At 40.5% G+C, this 17,113-nt stretch overlaps 1 protein-coding gene across 5 annotated transcripts in view; it reads left to right on the forward strand.

Moving 5' to 3' along the window:
• TAFA4 (TAFA chemokine like family member 4) overlaps positions 1 to 17,113 on the forward strand; it is a 75,933-nt gene that overhangs the window by 23,478 nt on the left and 35,342 nt on the right. For all 5 annotated transcript variants that reach the window (XM_080606475.1, XM_080606474.1, XM_080606472.1 and 2 more), the window contains exons 2-3: positions 133 to 269; positions 3,261 to 3,376. In XM_080606475.1, coding sequence (XP_080462601.1) covers positions 133 to 269; positions 3,261 to 3,376 — 253 coding nt within the window. The remainder of the gene's footprint in view (positions 1 to 132; positions 270 to 3,260; positions 3,377 to 17,113) is intronic.

A 17,113-nucleotide genomic window follows, 5' to 3' on the forward strand; every position in this document is an offset into this window, starting at 1 on the left:
CAGTGTGACTGCTGCCTTTTGCCTTGGATTGTACTGTAGATGGCAGTGTGAAACAATGATTTTGATAACGAAGATCTATTTTACAGCATCATTCTAGACATTAATTGCAGTGTAATATGGCTTTCTTTGTAGGTCCCCAAAGTGAAGGAAAGAATTCTGAAATGCAGAAAGGCTTATTTGCAGCCGCAAATGGGAATCTGGAATAACTATGAAAAACACACTGAAATAATTGTGTTTGACTGGAACAAAATTCTTGCAAAGTCCCCAAGGTAAGAACACTTTTTATCTTTCAAATGACACTGAAGATTTGCTGTTCTGGTTAGCAACAATATCCACTTTAATCCAACAGAGAACGAAGGCTTGACATTTCTGAGAGTGGCAGCCCACTGAATCTGAAGGGCCCAGCACCCCTTGTTGCGTCTGTCTGCCAAACTTCATTTTCTCTGTCTTTTTAAAGATCCCCCTGTATTTCTTTATACTAGTAGGCTGAAGACTTGTGTCCTGTCTACCTGCAATACAGACTGAAGTCTGCAAGTGTTATATCATTTTAATGGCACTGGTTGGTTTTAGCAGCCTTTCACTTTGGTTATATCTGTGTTTTCTAGTGAAGTATTTATTCCTGGGTTTGAATATAGTTACAAAGGGCTAGGGTTACCTTGTTAACCTGATTAAACATGGTTTCCTATTCCCTATCTGACATTAGGGTCATGGCTTCAAAGGAGTCAGATTTTCATAATCTGGAAAAACTTTTGAGATGATGTCAGCATAGATTTCCAGTGAGACCAGGCTTGCTCCTGTACTGGGAATGGTGGGAACACCTGGGTTCACTTACATGCTGAAGTAGGAGTTGTTGAGCTGCCAGTGCATGATCTGGGGCCAAATACCTGTTCCTTTCATCAACTCACACCAGAAATGGTATGCTGAGAATTTCTGATCTCTGGAATTTAATTCCAAGGATTAAATCCTGCTTTCATGCCTCAGGACACCTGAAGGAAGTCACTGTCTTTGTTATGTTACTACACAGTGATACCAGAGCTGGGCTGTCCACTGATACCTGGATCAAATTCCTGTATTTGTGTTTAGAGCAACTGAGGGATAGTGTTGCAAAATGGGCAAATCATGACTTCCTATTTAGTGGTAACTGGTGCATGAGGTGCAAGGTGTCACTATTCTCATGAAGGAAGAAAGAAAATTAGGGTTAAATTCAGCTGTCTCCTCAAGAAAATGATGTTACCTTGGGAAGATTTGGGCGACTAAATTCTGAAAATCAAAGCCTATTGGGCTGTTTACTTAGACTAAGATAAACAGCAATAGCAACATTTGTGCTGGTTTCACAGTGACTCAACCCCGTTAACTGCACTGGTTTATGTGCACCACTTTTATGTGGTTAACTGCACCACTTTATGTGGTTCACTGGGTGCGAGAGATGAATTAGGCCCATGTTTATTAGCTGAAGAGTAGGTGCTCTGAATTAGCCTGGTAGTGCTCTGTAAAAGGTTACTTCATGCTTGTAGAAGACTCCCGTACGCTGTTTTTTAAAGAATCTCAGTTTGTTTCTTCCTACACCTGTTCTTTTGTGTTTAGGGTGGCAATATATTGGGCTCAAAACAGAGCGTCTACTTAATAAAAGGAAAAGTCCATTTTCCCCAAATTAGTCCTTAAAATGTAGCTTCTTTAAATGATTTTTTTCTTAAAACTATAGGCATGGTGTGTTGTTTTTTTTTTTTCCACAACATTTGCAGAGCTTTAAAAAAAAAAGTTTGTGGGTTAGAGTGAAGTCTACAAGGACAGCTGAAGATGCTGGGTTTTTCATTCAGGTTTTGTTTCACAAGTGCAAAATAGTGTTTGTTGCTAAAATATATTTACAATGGGTTTTTGACCTCTAACTTTTGCTATTAACAAGTGATTTGTTTGGACTTTATCAATGTTACCACTAATACATGCTGAGAACAGTATTGTTTGGTGATGTGCAAAAGAGAAAAGCAAGCACTTTTAGATGAGAAAATGTGAGGCCTATTTTGGCTTCACTTGCAGATGGTGGTCAAATTTAAAACAGGACTGAAGTGCTTAACCTGCCTTTGACAGTGGAGTTAAGGAATTTTTTATATATATATATATATATATATTTAATTTTCAAATTTTTTTAAATCTGTCAGGCTGTTCAGCACTTGAATGATCTGACTAGCTGAACAGTTTCAGGTATCATAAAGATATACCGATAAATTATTTAGGAAGTACATGGAAGAATCAGAGCTGGAATCTGAAGGGAAAAGTTCTCAAAGGACTGTTTGGTGCAAATAAGCATGCTTGTGATAGGCTTGTCCAAATCCCAGAGTGCCGATTAACTACAGACTAACATCACCGCTTTCATAGCGGTATTTAGTTCAATTTATGCAAATCTATAATTTGCCTTTAATTAATTTGATGTATGCCTGCTTACAGCATTTGCTGAAAGTGTGGAACGTTACATCTAAGGGTTCAAGTGCATAATGCCCATTTATGTATTGCACGAGTAATAAATCATCATAACCGAGTTTAAGAAAATGATCAGGTTACCTTTCGATGTGATGAATAGCATAACATAAGCTATTGAGGGTTTTAGTTGTAAGTATTTGCAGCAAAATTACTGAGGATTTGTGGTCTTAGCTCTTACACATAAATGAGGCTAACAATATCTGCCTTCTTTAGGACAACTGTTTTCTGAAATGCAGTTTCTAACGCTCTGGTACAGTAGTGAGTCTTTGCATATTTGATTGAGCTGGTGGCTTCGTGACTGTTTAACCCTTGGCAAATTTATTGATCTCCAGGAAAGCTAGCAGATGCTGGTATCTTTAGCAAATGTGTCCTGAGAAGTATGAAGTAAAAAGGACACTTTTATGTGATGTTTCTATGATTTTGAGGCAGGTGCAGTTTAAAAACAGTAGTGCACCTTATAAATATGTATCTTTAATTTGAGTGTGGATGGGTCTTAAACTCCTCAAGATTTGTAAAAAAATATACTGCACTCGCATGATGTTATTATAAATGCGTGTGGGTAATATGATGTGTGATAGCCCTTGCATTGCTTCTAACCATAAAACATGCTTCAAAAAGAATTGATCCCAACCGAACTGTGAATGTGATTTTGTCGGTGTTGCCTTGTAATAAGATGTATTAGTTATTCTTCAGCATCTTTGCAGCTTTTCCTTCCCAGCATTGTTTTTATGTTATTCCCTACTCATATTGTTCTTTCACTCATCTGCTTCCTTTTCTGCCTCCAGGATGAGATTCTGTGCCAAATCAATGCTTCTATCTGACTGGCTTTTTCTGGTCTATGTGTTAATGGTCTGCTGTAAATTGTTGTCCGCCTCTAGCCACCATCCCCGGGGACATACAGGTAGGAGCTTTTTGAACTCATTGCATGCTACTGAGACCAATTAATACCACTTGCAGAGTGTTAGGGCCCTCTCTTTAGCAATGGATAATTGATGTGGCTGTTGACAGCATGCTATAATCAGTGCAATGGGTTAAAAATACAGCAACAACCAAATGAGTTACTGTAGAATTTCATGGGGTTTTCTGCTAGTTTTATGTAGTGAAATCAGTCCACAAAATCTGTCCAGTGAGCTTAATGACTGCTAGGAGTTTTGGATTTTTTTGTGCCCTCTTGCTTTATCCCTTTTTTGTACTGCTCTGAAATGTATCTTTATCTTCCCCTTCTTAATCCAGTAGTTATCAGGAGACTTTACAATGGTATCATTGACTTTGGTGAGCAATAGATCAAAGCCCTAAGACTACATGAGCCAGTTCTTTCACTAAGTAACACAAATACTGAACTGCGGTTTAGTTCAGCTTGTGGTATGCTACTTTTTTCCTGCATAGTGAGGCAAACGGAAAGATAATTGCATTTAAGAGAATGCACTATTCTGGTAAGATAATCTACCAGCCACGATATAGTATCTTATATATGACAGAATGACAGAAATAGCTCAGAACAAGCTGGGTTGATTTCATAAATTGATACTGGACTGGAACTTGGTAGCAATGGGTCTGTGCTAGGACCATGCAGAGACCCCAGCTTGAATACAGAAAGAAATATAGATGTATTAGTGCTAATAACCTGTATCACCTTTGATCCCAGAAGCAAGAGAGGTAAAGCTAACAAAATACCACCTGTGGGCTCTGCTTTTAGGAGAGGTTAAAAACCTGGCAGCACCCTAGCAATGAGAAGACTGGACTCTCAGTACTGTAGTTAGTGTCATGCTGGTTTGGGGATTTCTGCAAGTGCTCCTATTTGTGCTGTAGTCTCATTCTCAGATGAGGTGTGTGGCCATTAATCCATATATAGTGTTCTTAGCTCTGAGCCAGATTCTCATGGGTCCGTGTCTAATGTTAGCATCCACTTCAGCTCTGTGCTAGGAAGTGGGGATGCATTTGTTAGAGGGTTCATCCTCCAGATGAGACAACCTATTGATCTCTTTTCTGGCTGCTTCTGGTGGGTGTCTAGGTAGGAGCTGAAGGATCCTCATGAGCTTGCCAAAATTTTTTCAGTCCTGGCACGCACAACTGAATGTGACCTGCATACAGCTGCTGTGTTTATATCTACATGCTCACAGCACATCAGCAATGTGTATTAAGAGTTGCACAGCACACCTCCGTGCTCTGGGTTCCCTGGTGCTGTGGATCTTTCTTACCATGCTCTGACACGTCATCTGTCATGCCCCATTCAGACTGAGCCTGTTGCTTCATTCAAGATTTATTGAAATTTAGCCTTTTTATCAAGAAAGGAAATCTCTTGGGTTTTCTCTGATGCATGGATGAGTAGGGTTTATCAGCAGTTCAAGCATGCTGGTTTTGTTTGAACACCTTAGGTTTTGAGCTGTTTAAAGTGGATTCCAGCCCACTGCTTTCTGTTGGGTGTCTGTCACCTTTCAGTGGCAGAGGATTTGGCCAAAAACTACAATCCAGCAGTAAGTGTGCTAGAGGTACTGACAAAATGCCAAAATAATTGGGCACTATTTCTTTCAGGCCCTGGTAGATGTGTTTTCCATGCAGTGAAGTGTGTTTGCCATAAGATGCAGTCACAGGTCAAGGAGAATAACTGAGAAGTTTCAGCAAAAGCCTATAAAGTAATCGAATACAGGGTGAGGGAATGATCCACGTTACCTTTTTGCAGGTAGCTGTTAGGGAAACTGGCTAAATTGCTTCACTGAGGAAGGGGGTCTACACACAACGACAAGTTAATTAGGCCCTCTTGACCTTTCCTATAAACAACAGTTGCTTAGCAGTGCATTTCAGAGCTGATTAAACAATTGAAGTTCCTCTTCAGACCTCAGCAGAACCTGGAGAATAGACTTCTGCAGCGTTTGTCATTCAGGGAAGAGTCTTGTAAGAAGGAATGTTATTTTTGTCTTTTTAAGATGCACTTTGCATGTGTACCAAAGGGAAATACCTATAATAAGGCAGCAGTGATCTTCTTTTGAGGGCTCATATGATGAATACTCATTATGTGTCATGTAAATTATGGCAATCTTTTAACATAACATTTCAGAATGCTTGACTGCATACTTTTAACTGAGACTAAGAATTCTTTTCCCTGTATCAAAGAGGTATTGTAAAACACAATCAAGCTGCTCGACTGTTAAGCACATTTGCTTACAGTGCTTTTTCTGGTAGGCTAAAAAAAGGTTCTGCTCTTCATTAAATAGCGAGGTCAGATTGTGGAGCTTTTCTTCAAATAGATTCCATTGAAGCTGGAACTTCACGCACCTTTTTAGACTCATGGTGTCATATTCTTCCCCAGACATGAGTTTCTCTCATGCGTACACTGAAGTCACCCCATTCCACTTTATGATTCCATGTGCCAGTTGCAAATCACCCCCATTTTTGATTATCCAGCTCCCCGTACCTGGTGCATGGCATCATTGAGCATTTGGAGGACCCTACTGAAGGGGCCTGCATTTTCCACCTCGTTTTTGAGGTGGGAATTTTTGAGGAATTTCTAATGTATGATCAGATCTGTGATGTGATCTAATAAGTGAACAAAGCAATGTCTTGCTCCTTCCTGATTTGCATCAGGAAAGCAAATATTTTTTCTTTTAGCGTAGCCCATTTCATGGAAAGCAAATAATTAACCTCATCTGGTTAAAATAAATTAACATGTTCTCGGAGGGCAAATGAGATTAAAAACACAAATTCTGGTCAATAGACAGCTTTCACATTTTTCAAAGTAAAATGTCTTGGAGCATGTTAGATGGTAGAGAGGTGAATTCAGGCTTTGGGTTTGGCAAAGACTGTCCTATATCCCTTAGGTCAAGCAGCCATAACCTAGCAGGTTTATATTGAGGTGGGAATACCTGCTGTTTATGAGACATGAGGTGCCTACCTTATGATACTTTAGGGGCAGCTGTTTTTTAAGAATGTGTTGTATGACCCTGAAAATCAGTGTGTTTCAATCTATGTGTTTGACACCACTAGTTTCTTTTGAAAACATGCTTACTCATTACATCTAAGAAAGTTTATTAACCAAAGGCAGACAATAGAATTGAAGCTGAAAAGTGGGGATTGACTTTTTTTTCTTTTCAAAATACTGTGATTTTTAAGGAGCCTAATCCAGGAAAAGACACTTATCGACTTTGGTCGTGTTAGATGGCACCTGAAAGAACGACATTCGACAGCTGTCTCTGTAATATTCAGACAGGGACAGAGGTTAGATCTTTAAGGACCCAGAAGCCATCCTGGTGCTGAAAAGTGAGAGACAATGGTATTGAGCAATCCCTTTGACAAAAATGGTCTCACCACTGTAATAAAGCATAGGACAGGCCTAACCCATTCATTTGTTCTGCAATATATTCACTGTCATCAAATACTTCTTAGTGGAGAAAGAGACCATTCAATCTAGCAAGACAGTCCTGCCGTTGCTTTGAAGAAGTTTGGAATCTTGAGCCCAGCTTGGAGGTCTCAGCCTATTTTTCATTTAAACAGTGTAATTGCTTTGACTAGCAGAGTTAACTAGGCAAAAGGTAGGGGAGAAATGTTCCTTCCCTTTACTGTTAGATCACTGAGGATGCTAGTTATGCAGATTATTTCAGCAGGCTCCCTGTACAACTTTGTAGAGAAGACTATTTAGAATATGTCTGAATTCGTTGCTCTAAAGTACCCTTTTGAAGAGTTTGTCTTTTGCACTGACAACAGCAGAGAGAAGCATAAGCACCAACCTTACTAGAGCTATTTAAAATTGGGCAGTATTTCAGGCTCCCAGAGTTCCTAACTGATACCAATATAACTATCAATTCCATGCTGTGCTGAATGAAGCAATGTACATTTAGTACCAGGAAAGATTTGTTTCCACCTCGCTGTTGTAAGTCAGGATCCACAAATGATGAAGCATTGAATAGAAACTTCCTCAGGTCGCCTCACCTGGGGGCTGGACTTGTAGATCATTAATTGGTGCAGCCAGCTGAGCAATTTCTGTCATGAATTACCAGTGCAGCTTGGTTTTTCTTAAGGCTGCTGCATTTTATTTTTATGTGGTAGTGCTCACCTGAAATACTTCCAGCCGCCTTCTGCTTGCTGAACGGTCTAGATTTTGCAGAGTCCATTATTAATATGCCTGGAATTCATATATTTAAAATACACCTGTAGGGCCAAATTTGTCTCTGAATTTGTCTTACTTGGTTCATATTTTCTCTTTTTTTTGTGTGTGTGTGTGATTTCAAGTGAGGACTTCTGCCCTAATGGTCTGCTTGCTTCTCCCAGCTGCAGGATGGTGCAGAGCATAGGGATAAATCACTGAATGCACTGGGACACAGCTTGGTTGTCTTGCCAACTGGAGGAATGAGTAGTAACCTCTTTTCTTAGAGTTTATTCCTTGCTGCTCTGCAGATGGTTTAATTTACAGGGTTATCAGCGGTTTAATGGGAGAAGTCTTATTAAAAATGCCAGTGACAAGTCAAATGTGCATGACTGTGGAGATTGGGAAGTGGGTTCATAAGGGAATTACCAGCATCCCGAGCTGTTGAAAACTCTACCTCTTTGCTTAGTGAAATGCAGCAGAAAATCTAATTTGCTGCCTGGTATCTTGGATGTGATCTCCAGCAACCAGGATGCTGTCTTGGCTGGTTTTCAGAGGACCAGCGATTTCCATCACGTGTGAAGGATGGGCTTCTCTTGTAGACTGTGCTGTGCAGGGCATGCACCGGGACCTGAGCTAGTTTTCTGGGTTTCTATGAGCATTCTCCTTTGTGCTCTTCGAACTGATGCTTGAAAAGGGTGAGACAGATGCATGGAAAATATCAGCTCGCATAGGAGCAATCTGGGTGAATAATGCAGCAGTGCCCCGTGATGCAAAAGACAAAGGCTCTCCTTGCTTGCTGCTGCTCCTGTTCTGCCCTTGCTAGCGCGTAGGGCAGACAGAGCCTGTTTAGAGTGTGTCCGCCTCTGATTTCCCACCCGCCTTTGACTGCTCTCTGAAGAGGTGTAGGTCTGGCCTACAAGTGGGAAAATCCAGGTCACTGGTTTGTCACAGAAGCAGACCTCCTGTCACTGGGCATGGTAACACCTGTCACAGGTATTGCATGGACATGGGTCTGGTGCAAAGGTCTGCCGCTGCTGGACCGCAAACCAGGCCAGCTGAAGGCAGTACAGAGGGTTGTGTCGGGTGTTTAACAAGTCCTTTCTGTGTCCCAGACAGCAAAGAAATCAGTACCTTGGAGGAGTGGGAGAATCCCTCCCAAAACTAGAAGCCACTCTAACACACTGGGAGAGTATGTGCTGCGTTGCCCTCTGTCAGGCAGCAAGAGTCAATAGCAGCCAAGGTTAGGTAAAAACTTGTTCAGTTCCCTGCTTTACCAGGAGCACACCCTGTGCTGATACCAGGTGAAGAAATGAACGGCAGAGTTCTTCTGAAGGACAAACGAAGGATTCAGCGATGCTGTTGGACTAGACATGGGGGCTGAGTGGCAGGTGTGCGTAAATGGTACTGGGATCATCCCTGCACAAAACAGCAGCTCATGTATTGAGGCATGTATCAGACATTGTTTCGGTCTGCAGGGCCCTCTGAGTCTTTTTTTTTTTTTCTTCTCTGAATGTGAAATGTTACTGTCAGCTGGAATTCAGACCTGTTAATACCTCTTGATAGCGCTTTAGGTTTCAGGTGGTCTGGCAGCAGACAAGGTTGTTCCACATCAGTTGCAGCTGTTCACATCTTTAAATACTTTGTGGGCATAATTCTGCCCCTAGTAGAGTCAGAGGAAAAACATCTCCCTTATGCCGGTGCGGGGACTTCATCTGCTTAAGAGAAGGCTGTGTGTCTGAAAGATGCAGCATTGTTAGAAACATTGCTGCTTTCAAGGAAGAAGGGGGAAAAACAGGCTTCTGGTTCTCCCCTGATTTTCGGGCTGGGGAACCATTCATTAGAGCGGCGCTGGGGGTGCTGAGGGCTCGGCTCCCCGCTCCACCAGAGGGCTCCGCAAGGCTGCGAAAGGGGCTTCAGCGCACAGCCGCAGATGGGCACTGCTCTTGCTGATTTAAGTCTCCTGATTTAAGTCATAACTGTGCATTTTACTAATTAGAATTACGAGTCCTTTGTATTTCAATGGGTCAGATGTGGTTAATGCACAATAAGCTTTAGTCCTTTGTTCTGTTTAACTCGTTTTATGTCTTAATGTTTTATTCAGTGTGTTATTTATGCGTTTTATTATCCAGCTTCTAAATATAGGCTAGCTACAATATACAGCCCTGGCTGTAATCTCTTGAAGTAATAAGGTAGGAAAAGCAATTCAGTTGAGCAATAGGATCCCTTTAAGACAGAATGGAGCAGAGTTTGCTGCATGAAGTTTGCTGGGATATTTATTTTTTGAGAAGAAAAAAGAGGAAAGGCACAATCTTTTTTTTTTTTTTTTTTTTAAGGGTGCGGGGGACTTTAAATAACAGTGGGAACTTGTTATATGTGTGAGAGATTTTTTTTGACAAAGACTGTGGATACATAAATGCTACCAGTAACAAGAAATTCAGTGTTAATTTAGTCTTTTATAAGGTAAAACATAGCTTCTGTTACAGTTTTGCATGAATGTGCACTTTAGTTGAGAGGAATATGATTGTATATGAAAAGATTTATATATTCCAGGGAGTTAGGGGAAAGAATTACAGATGAACTGAAGAATGTGTAGGTTTTGTTTAGCATATTTCATCATGTTCAAAAGGGGTGTGTATGCATGTGGGGGAGTTATATAACAAAAAGAAAGGAGATTTTTGAAAGGTGCAGTCTCATTTAGCGCAAAAATGGTCAAGTCTATTGTATCAACGTGTGTACCAGGGGGCTGAAACCAAGCTCTTTCCAGCAATATCAAGGTGACCCTATTCTAAAGCCATTGGAGAAAGCTTGTGAAAATACTGTCTTTACTTTATTCATATTGCGTTGGCAACATCATTTTTTATTACAGCTGGTATGTGCAATAAATGGTGATCTTTATGTTCCATTGACCAAAGTTCCAACCGAGAAAGCTTCCTTTGTTCTTTTTTTTTTTTTCCTTTTAATCTACTTCCTCCTGGTTTAGAACTTGTATTACAAAACAGTACCCATATTGCAAATGGGTATGCTTGCCCTAATGTAGGGAGAAAGATGTGGCTGGATAAGTGGAAATGCACAAATAGGATGGAAAGCATCTTGCCCTCAGTATTTACTTGAGTGAAGTGATGCAATGAAAAGTGGAACATGTTCTACTGGGGAGCTGTGCTCTGGGTTTACATGGAGGTCAGCATGCTGAGTCCTTGGGAGGATGGATGCTTGAGTGATGAAGGCAGTAAATTGAAATGTAAAGGACTTGCTTTGAAATGATTGAAAGACTTGCCTAAGATGAAGTCCTGAACCCACCGAAGGGGGAGTTTGTGATTCTTCTGTGGTTTAGTTTCCAGCCTGCTCCAGATATGTGATACGGTTTTTGGTCCCAACAGAAAAGTTAGACTTTATAGTTATGATTTTATTAACGCTTAAGCCAGTCATTCTTACAGAATTCATCATTTAGTGTTTTGCAAATCACTGCCATTTTGAGGGATGGAAATTGCTTTAGGGTCTGTTCTGCTATTGATCGACATATCTGTGCTTACTGCATGGGTTGCATTGCCACAGCCTTACAATCACATTAATTGTAATAGCAGCTCAGAGCCTGCCCCAAACTTATATTCCAATTTTAATGTAATTGTAGGGCTTTGTGCTACTGGCGAGTTTCATCCCAAAAGAGTGACTGCAAAGGCTTGAGGAAAAAAAATCAAGTACTTAAGAGCAGGAAATCAGTTGTTGTGCTTGGCTCTACTGTGTTTGGCCCCACCTGTGCCTACTCCACAAAGACACGTGAAGAGCTCAGCTCTGTTCTCACGCCACACAGTTTCCCTTGCCAGAGAGCTGCCTTGGTGTTGATTGGGAGTTTATGGTGTGAATGTGGCTGGTGTCAAGGACATGGTTGGGCAAGCATCTTGTCTTGGAAGACAAAAATGTTTAACTAACAGCAGAAGAACCTGCAGATGGATTTTTTTTAAACTAACATTTAAGGATATTGTTGGAGGAGCACCTTCAAATTGCTGCCAGTATCCCTTTGCTGCAGCTGTCTGTTTTTCCGTCTTTGGCAGCTTTCTTGCATTCTTTCAGGAGAGTGACAACTGGTAGAGAACAATAGATTCTAAATCAGGAGATTAAAGATGTCTTGTAGGGTTCAGCAGGATAATCTCTCCTCATCAGACTGGAGATGCTACCCATCAGCACAGGAGCGGAGGCTACACCTGACATCCATTATCTTCCAGGTTGGCAATCTTTAATGATACTTTGCCAATAACAAAAGTTACGAGCAGAAAAATCTAGGATCAACATTTCTATTACTTAGTGTTTGACCTGCCTTTATTTTTTTTCCACTTTATTTCACTGTTGTTTCTCTGATGGACATCATCCACGTGCCTTGTGGCCTAGTGACGGTCACTATTATTTTGACTTACCTCGTCATCATCTCTTAAAAATAAGTGTGAGGCAGGTTTTCTCTGGGTTTTTATTTACTGCTTGCATATTTCTGATAAATTGTACCGTTAGTTTCACACCCTGAGTTTCCTTAAAGTAGCATCCTAAGATGCAGTGAGTATTTTAGGATAAATGGCTTTCTTTTACTGTGTTTTTTTTTTTTTTTTTTTAATTTCACAGCAACAAATTGCTGCAAACTAGCGTGGTGTTATACTTTTGGGGTGGAACATCAGGACTGGAATGTAACAGATCGTGATTGTGTTAACAGGTGTTTGCAGGGTGTTGCCTGTGGCTGATTTTGTTTCATGTTGGCTGTTGATGCCTGATTAGCAAAAATGAATGTAATTTAAATGTATCAAGGTAGTCTTTCCCATGCATTCTATTTTCAGGTTGGGTGAAAAAGCTTAGAGAATCTCTTCTGCTTTGTATGTCATTTCTTCTATTGCTCCTTTTTTGCTTGGGAGATTTCCCTCTACATTAGCAAGTAATGGAAGTGGGTAGAGAGCATGCTGACCTTCCTCCTTCATGCTGCCTCTGGATCATCACTGGACAGGACATGAAGATGAGGGAGTACAAGGCCTCTAAGGTGGCATTAGCCTGCTTGGGTCCAGCACAAGAGTTGTTCAGCAACTAACAGTGCAGAAGGGAACAGAACAGCATGCGAGTCCCTCGTTCCTATCTATGACCTTTGCGAGGTACCAGGTGTTGGATCCAGTGCTCTTCCTGATCCAATGCACAGCACAATGAAAGACAATATCTCTTGAAAAAGAATATGGAAAATGTGTTTTCTCTAGACAGACATCTTTATGGCTCTTTTACACTATCTTATGTGCCAAACAACTTGAAAGTATCAAGGCTTTCTGGCACATTCCCTCTTCCTGCCCCAGTGATGTCATTTGCACTGTCTGGTGGTATAATAAAAAGTCTATCGAAGCACTGGAAATTAAGGAACCATATTCTTTCATGAATAAACAATAATTGTGCAGGCACACTTTATTATTTAATGAGGGAAAATAAATAACTGGTCACCCAGAGGAATGGTGGTTGTCTCCTTATGACTTACTATTTTGAGGAGATGTCCTTTTCTAAGAAAGTCAAACAGGAAGATCTTAGGCTGTATATTGTCTCTGATGTTTGTTCGTACTCCTAGGTATTCCTAGATTGTCCTTAGAAAATTCAATTTACTGTAAGTACAAAAATCAAGTCAGAGCATAATTTGAACAAAATGCAAATTATGTCATTTGGCATAAATCACACCAGCAGTATGAGTGTCTGGCCCAGGTTGTGTATATGCTAATGATTTCCGTCTCTTCAGTCCTTTCAGCAGATGCTGGTTTTCCTCCAACAGAAAACAAAAGTCCAAAACCTAAATCATGTGAACTTTCTCATCTAAAAGTTGGAACGTAGAAAGAGGCCCCCTCTGTTGTCTAGGTGCACCCTGTTGGAGTTCATACTGTGGGGTCACTGAAGAATTAAAATTGTACTGATACTTTTATTTTCAGTGCTTCTAAATACATCTTGCTTAAAAAAAAAGAAAAAAAGGAAATTTAATTGCACTAAAAGTTGCCTTTTAGGACTGACTCTTGCTTGACTGCATGTCCAAATAGGCTGTCTGTTTTGGGGACTGCCACTTCTAACATGGAGTTTAATTTCCTTGTATTGAGTTACTTTTTTCAGATTTTGGGCTATCTCTAAGGTTTCAGAAGTGGGAAAGGAACAACATAAATGGATTTCAAGGGTTTTGCTGGTAGATCTATGCTCTAGGTGTGTGTGTTTTGTCTTTTTTATTTATTTATTCTTATTTGTCAGAACAACAAAGGAAAAAGCGCTAGGCTGGCATTTCATTTGGAAATATTGACAGGTGCACTATTCTTCCCCCTGCATTTTTTTTTTTTTACTGGATAGCCAAAAAACCCCACAACTTTGTGTTGACATCCTTTAGAAATGAAGTGAAATTGCTGCTGTCAGCAAAATGCAATTTACTGCAAGGGATGCAACAGTCTCCAAACAAGGAACCAAGATAATTAGTCTACAACTGACAAATAATTCTGCTATGCTAATGTCAAGAAACATCCAGACTGTGTCACATGGTAATTTCTGCCAAGCTAGACAGAAAAGAGAGTTTACTGTGAAAACATGTCCTCTTCTGGGGGAACAAATCTAATCCAACAGTGACTACAGAAAGCATTTTTCTGACCCTTCTCTAGTATGAAGGGATTTGGATTAACTGAATTCTGGATCAGAATCAAGGCCTGAGTAGGGTTTTCCGCAAAATCATTTCAATTTTTCTTCTGACTGTAGCAAGAACTGCGTCAAAACAGCATTATGAAAAACTGTGGCTGCAACATGATCAGTTTACCAGAGGGATAAGGGTGATCCAGTATTCTCTCTGTGTTGAGTCTCAACAAAAGAGAAGGGTCTTTGCCTCAAGTGCTTCAGTCTAAACAAACAGCGATTTGCTGGAGTAACTCAGCGCTGGCAGCCAGACTCGCTGAAATCAAAGCGATACAAGGTGTTTGTCAGGAGAACACCAGGCGCTTTACAGGCGAAGTGTGATTATTCCCATTTAACAGATATGGGGCTGGAACACATGTGCACGGTGAATATTTCCAGGTCCTAGGAACAAATTGGGCTCAGTTGCAGAGCGGTGACAGAGGTTATGTTTAGATTGCCTTGCCTGGGACTTGGCGGCTGTGCCAGTATTTGTGCAAACGAGAGTACGGTACTTAAATACCATCATTCACTGTAGCTGGACAGCACCGTGCAAAAACCTTTCAAAGCTGACAAGCGACTGGTAAGCTCCTTCCCAAACTTAATTCCAATACTTCTTAGTCCCGAGTCCATTAGCTAAGTTGGTCTAAAGGCCATGCAAAGAAATGGCATTTTTGAAATATTGTTAACATTTTGCATTGAATGCTAAATATTCTATTCTTGTAGTCAATTAAGTTTTGCTCACTATTTTTTATCATGGACTATGACACAAGCTTTCAGACTGAGGTCCATTAAATAATAAATAGTATTAGCAAGGTCATTTCTCAACCAAGGAAAAGTTGTATGTTTTGAAATGAATTCAGTCGAAAGGCGGGCAATGGGAAGATGATGTTTTGTGGCAGCCTCAGCAGATGGCTGTAATGAGATATCGCTAATTTTTACTGCTCTTTTATTAGCATGTCCACTGAGGACTGGTTTGCCACTTGCAGGTGGCCATGGGGGAGAGAAGTGGAGTCCTGTCTCAGGTGAGGTGATAATACAGTTGGTAATACATGCCATCAGGGTGACACTCATCTTGTACGGAAGTCAGCGTGAGACACAGGTAACACAAAGGTAGCTAGTGTTGAGAGGCAGCACGTCCTGACCTCTGGCAGTGAAATGTTAAGACCTCTCCCTTTAATCATGTCACAATGGCTCCTTGCTGAATCACAATGCTAGCTGACTCGAGGAGGAGGAGTGAGGAAGAAGCATCGTGGTGCCCTGCTCAGGTCTCATGTGAGGGGTGCAGTGGCTGTGACACTCTGGTGACATGTCTGTCCCTGTTCACTACACAGAATACTGTACCGTCTGTACTGGACATGCCACCCAGGGTGAGAAGCATGAAAGAAAGATGCCGGTCACTGGAGTTGTCTGGGTGATGTGGTGCGTTTAGAGCCTGTGTGCTCATAGATAAGCTATACTAGCATAGAAGCGTATGTTGCAGATCTTAACTCCATTTTGTGTTAATGGATTTCTTAAATACCCGTCTTTCCATTTTCTCTGCACTTTTTTCTGTAATTGATTTTCAATCAGAAAGTAGTATTTTTTTTTAAAGTCACTGATGTAGCGTACTGTAAATAAAGCATTAAGCAAAGAATTGATGAATATAAAAAGAAGAGAGCATGAAATACACAAGGATAAACACAGTGCTTCAATAAGAGCATCCCTGTTTAAAGAACAACATCCAATTGCAAAGTGATCTCTGGGGCAATGAGAGCTACTTGTTATTTTTTGCATAAATCTGATAACTTAAGCTATCCGCTCTGTGAAAGGAAGATAATGTCAGGCTGATTGATAGAATGAACAGGACATGACAGTCTTCAAGGAAGAAGAAAGGCAGAAATCATTTTCTGTGGAGACAGGATCTCATGATGTTGTTGAGCGTTTGATAAGCCAACTGAAATTCAGAAATCACATTTAAATTACAGAATGATGAAATGAGAGGAAGACAAATAGGTCTGTGCTAATGATTACATACTCTCTTGACTAGAATCAAAGATTAAATAATATATTGACATCTTCAGTTAATTCTGCTGTCCTGTATCCAAACAAGCATTAGAGTTTAAAACGGTTAAACAGTAACCTGGAAAATATGTGCAAAGGCTGGGATTACTCTTCATGTTATATGTTTACATGCTACGTGGTATTTTTTTTCTGTGCAATGTTTATATGGGTATGTGAATTAGCAGGGCTTTAATATTACATTTAAATTTTTTTTAAAAAAGCAGTGAATGGGCTTTTTGTGTTTTGGTATAGCAGCAAATCAAAGACATCTGTTTACTGATGAAACATAACTGTCTTTAAATGAACGCTTCTGAAATTAAGCACTTAGAGGCTCCTGGAGCTGGTGTCTTGCTCAGGCAAAGCTGAACTGAACATATGGCAGAAAATAAGGGCAGATATACGTGCAGATTTTCTGTAGAAAGCTGACTTTGGTGCCTGGTGCAATGTATAGTAAGTAATCACAGGGCAGCTCTGAGTTTTGCTTGTGACTCCAAGCAAATATTATTTATAGCAGCAAGAACTTGCTGGAAAGTGGAGGGGTTTTGTTTGTGTGCTTGCTTTCCAGGAAGGTTAACTTTTTTGTATATGGAGGACAACCTTTCTACTTTCTACAGTCTTTTCTACTGCTATATAAATCCCAAGGTTTATGTGGGTAAGTCCTCAGTGCTTAAAACAGATGAAATCTAAACTTTGATTCTTCCATTCTGCTGATGGTGTAGTTGAATGCCAGTACTGGTAGACGGTGTTTATTGTGACACAGTTTACCAGTTGTCTCCTGTACACCAAAAAGAAAGCTTCATCTCATTCTTGTTAACTGCCACATCACTACTGCTGTTTGTCTGAATTTGATGCTGCGGATTCAGTGATAATTTAGCT

The sequence above is a fragment of the Anser brachyrhynchus genome (genome assembly GCF_964034855.1).
Source record: "Anser brachyrhynchus genome assembly, chromosome: 10".
Taxonomy (NCBI): Eukaryota; Metazoa; Chordata; class Aves; order Anseriformes; family Anatidae; genus Anser; species Anser brachyrhynchus.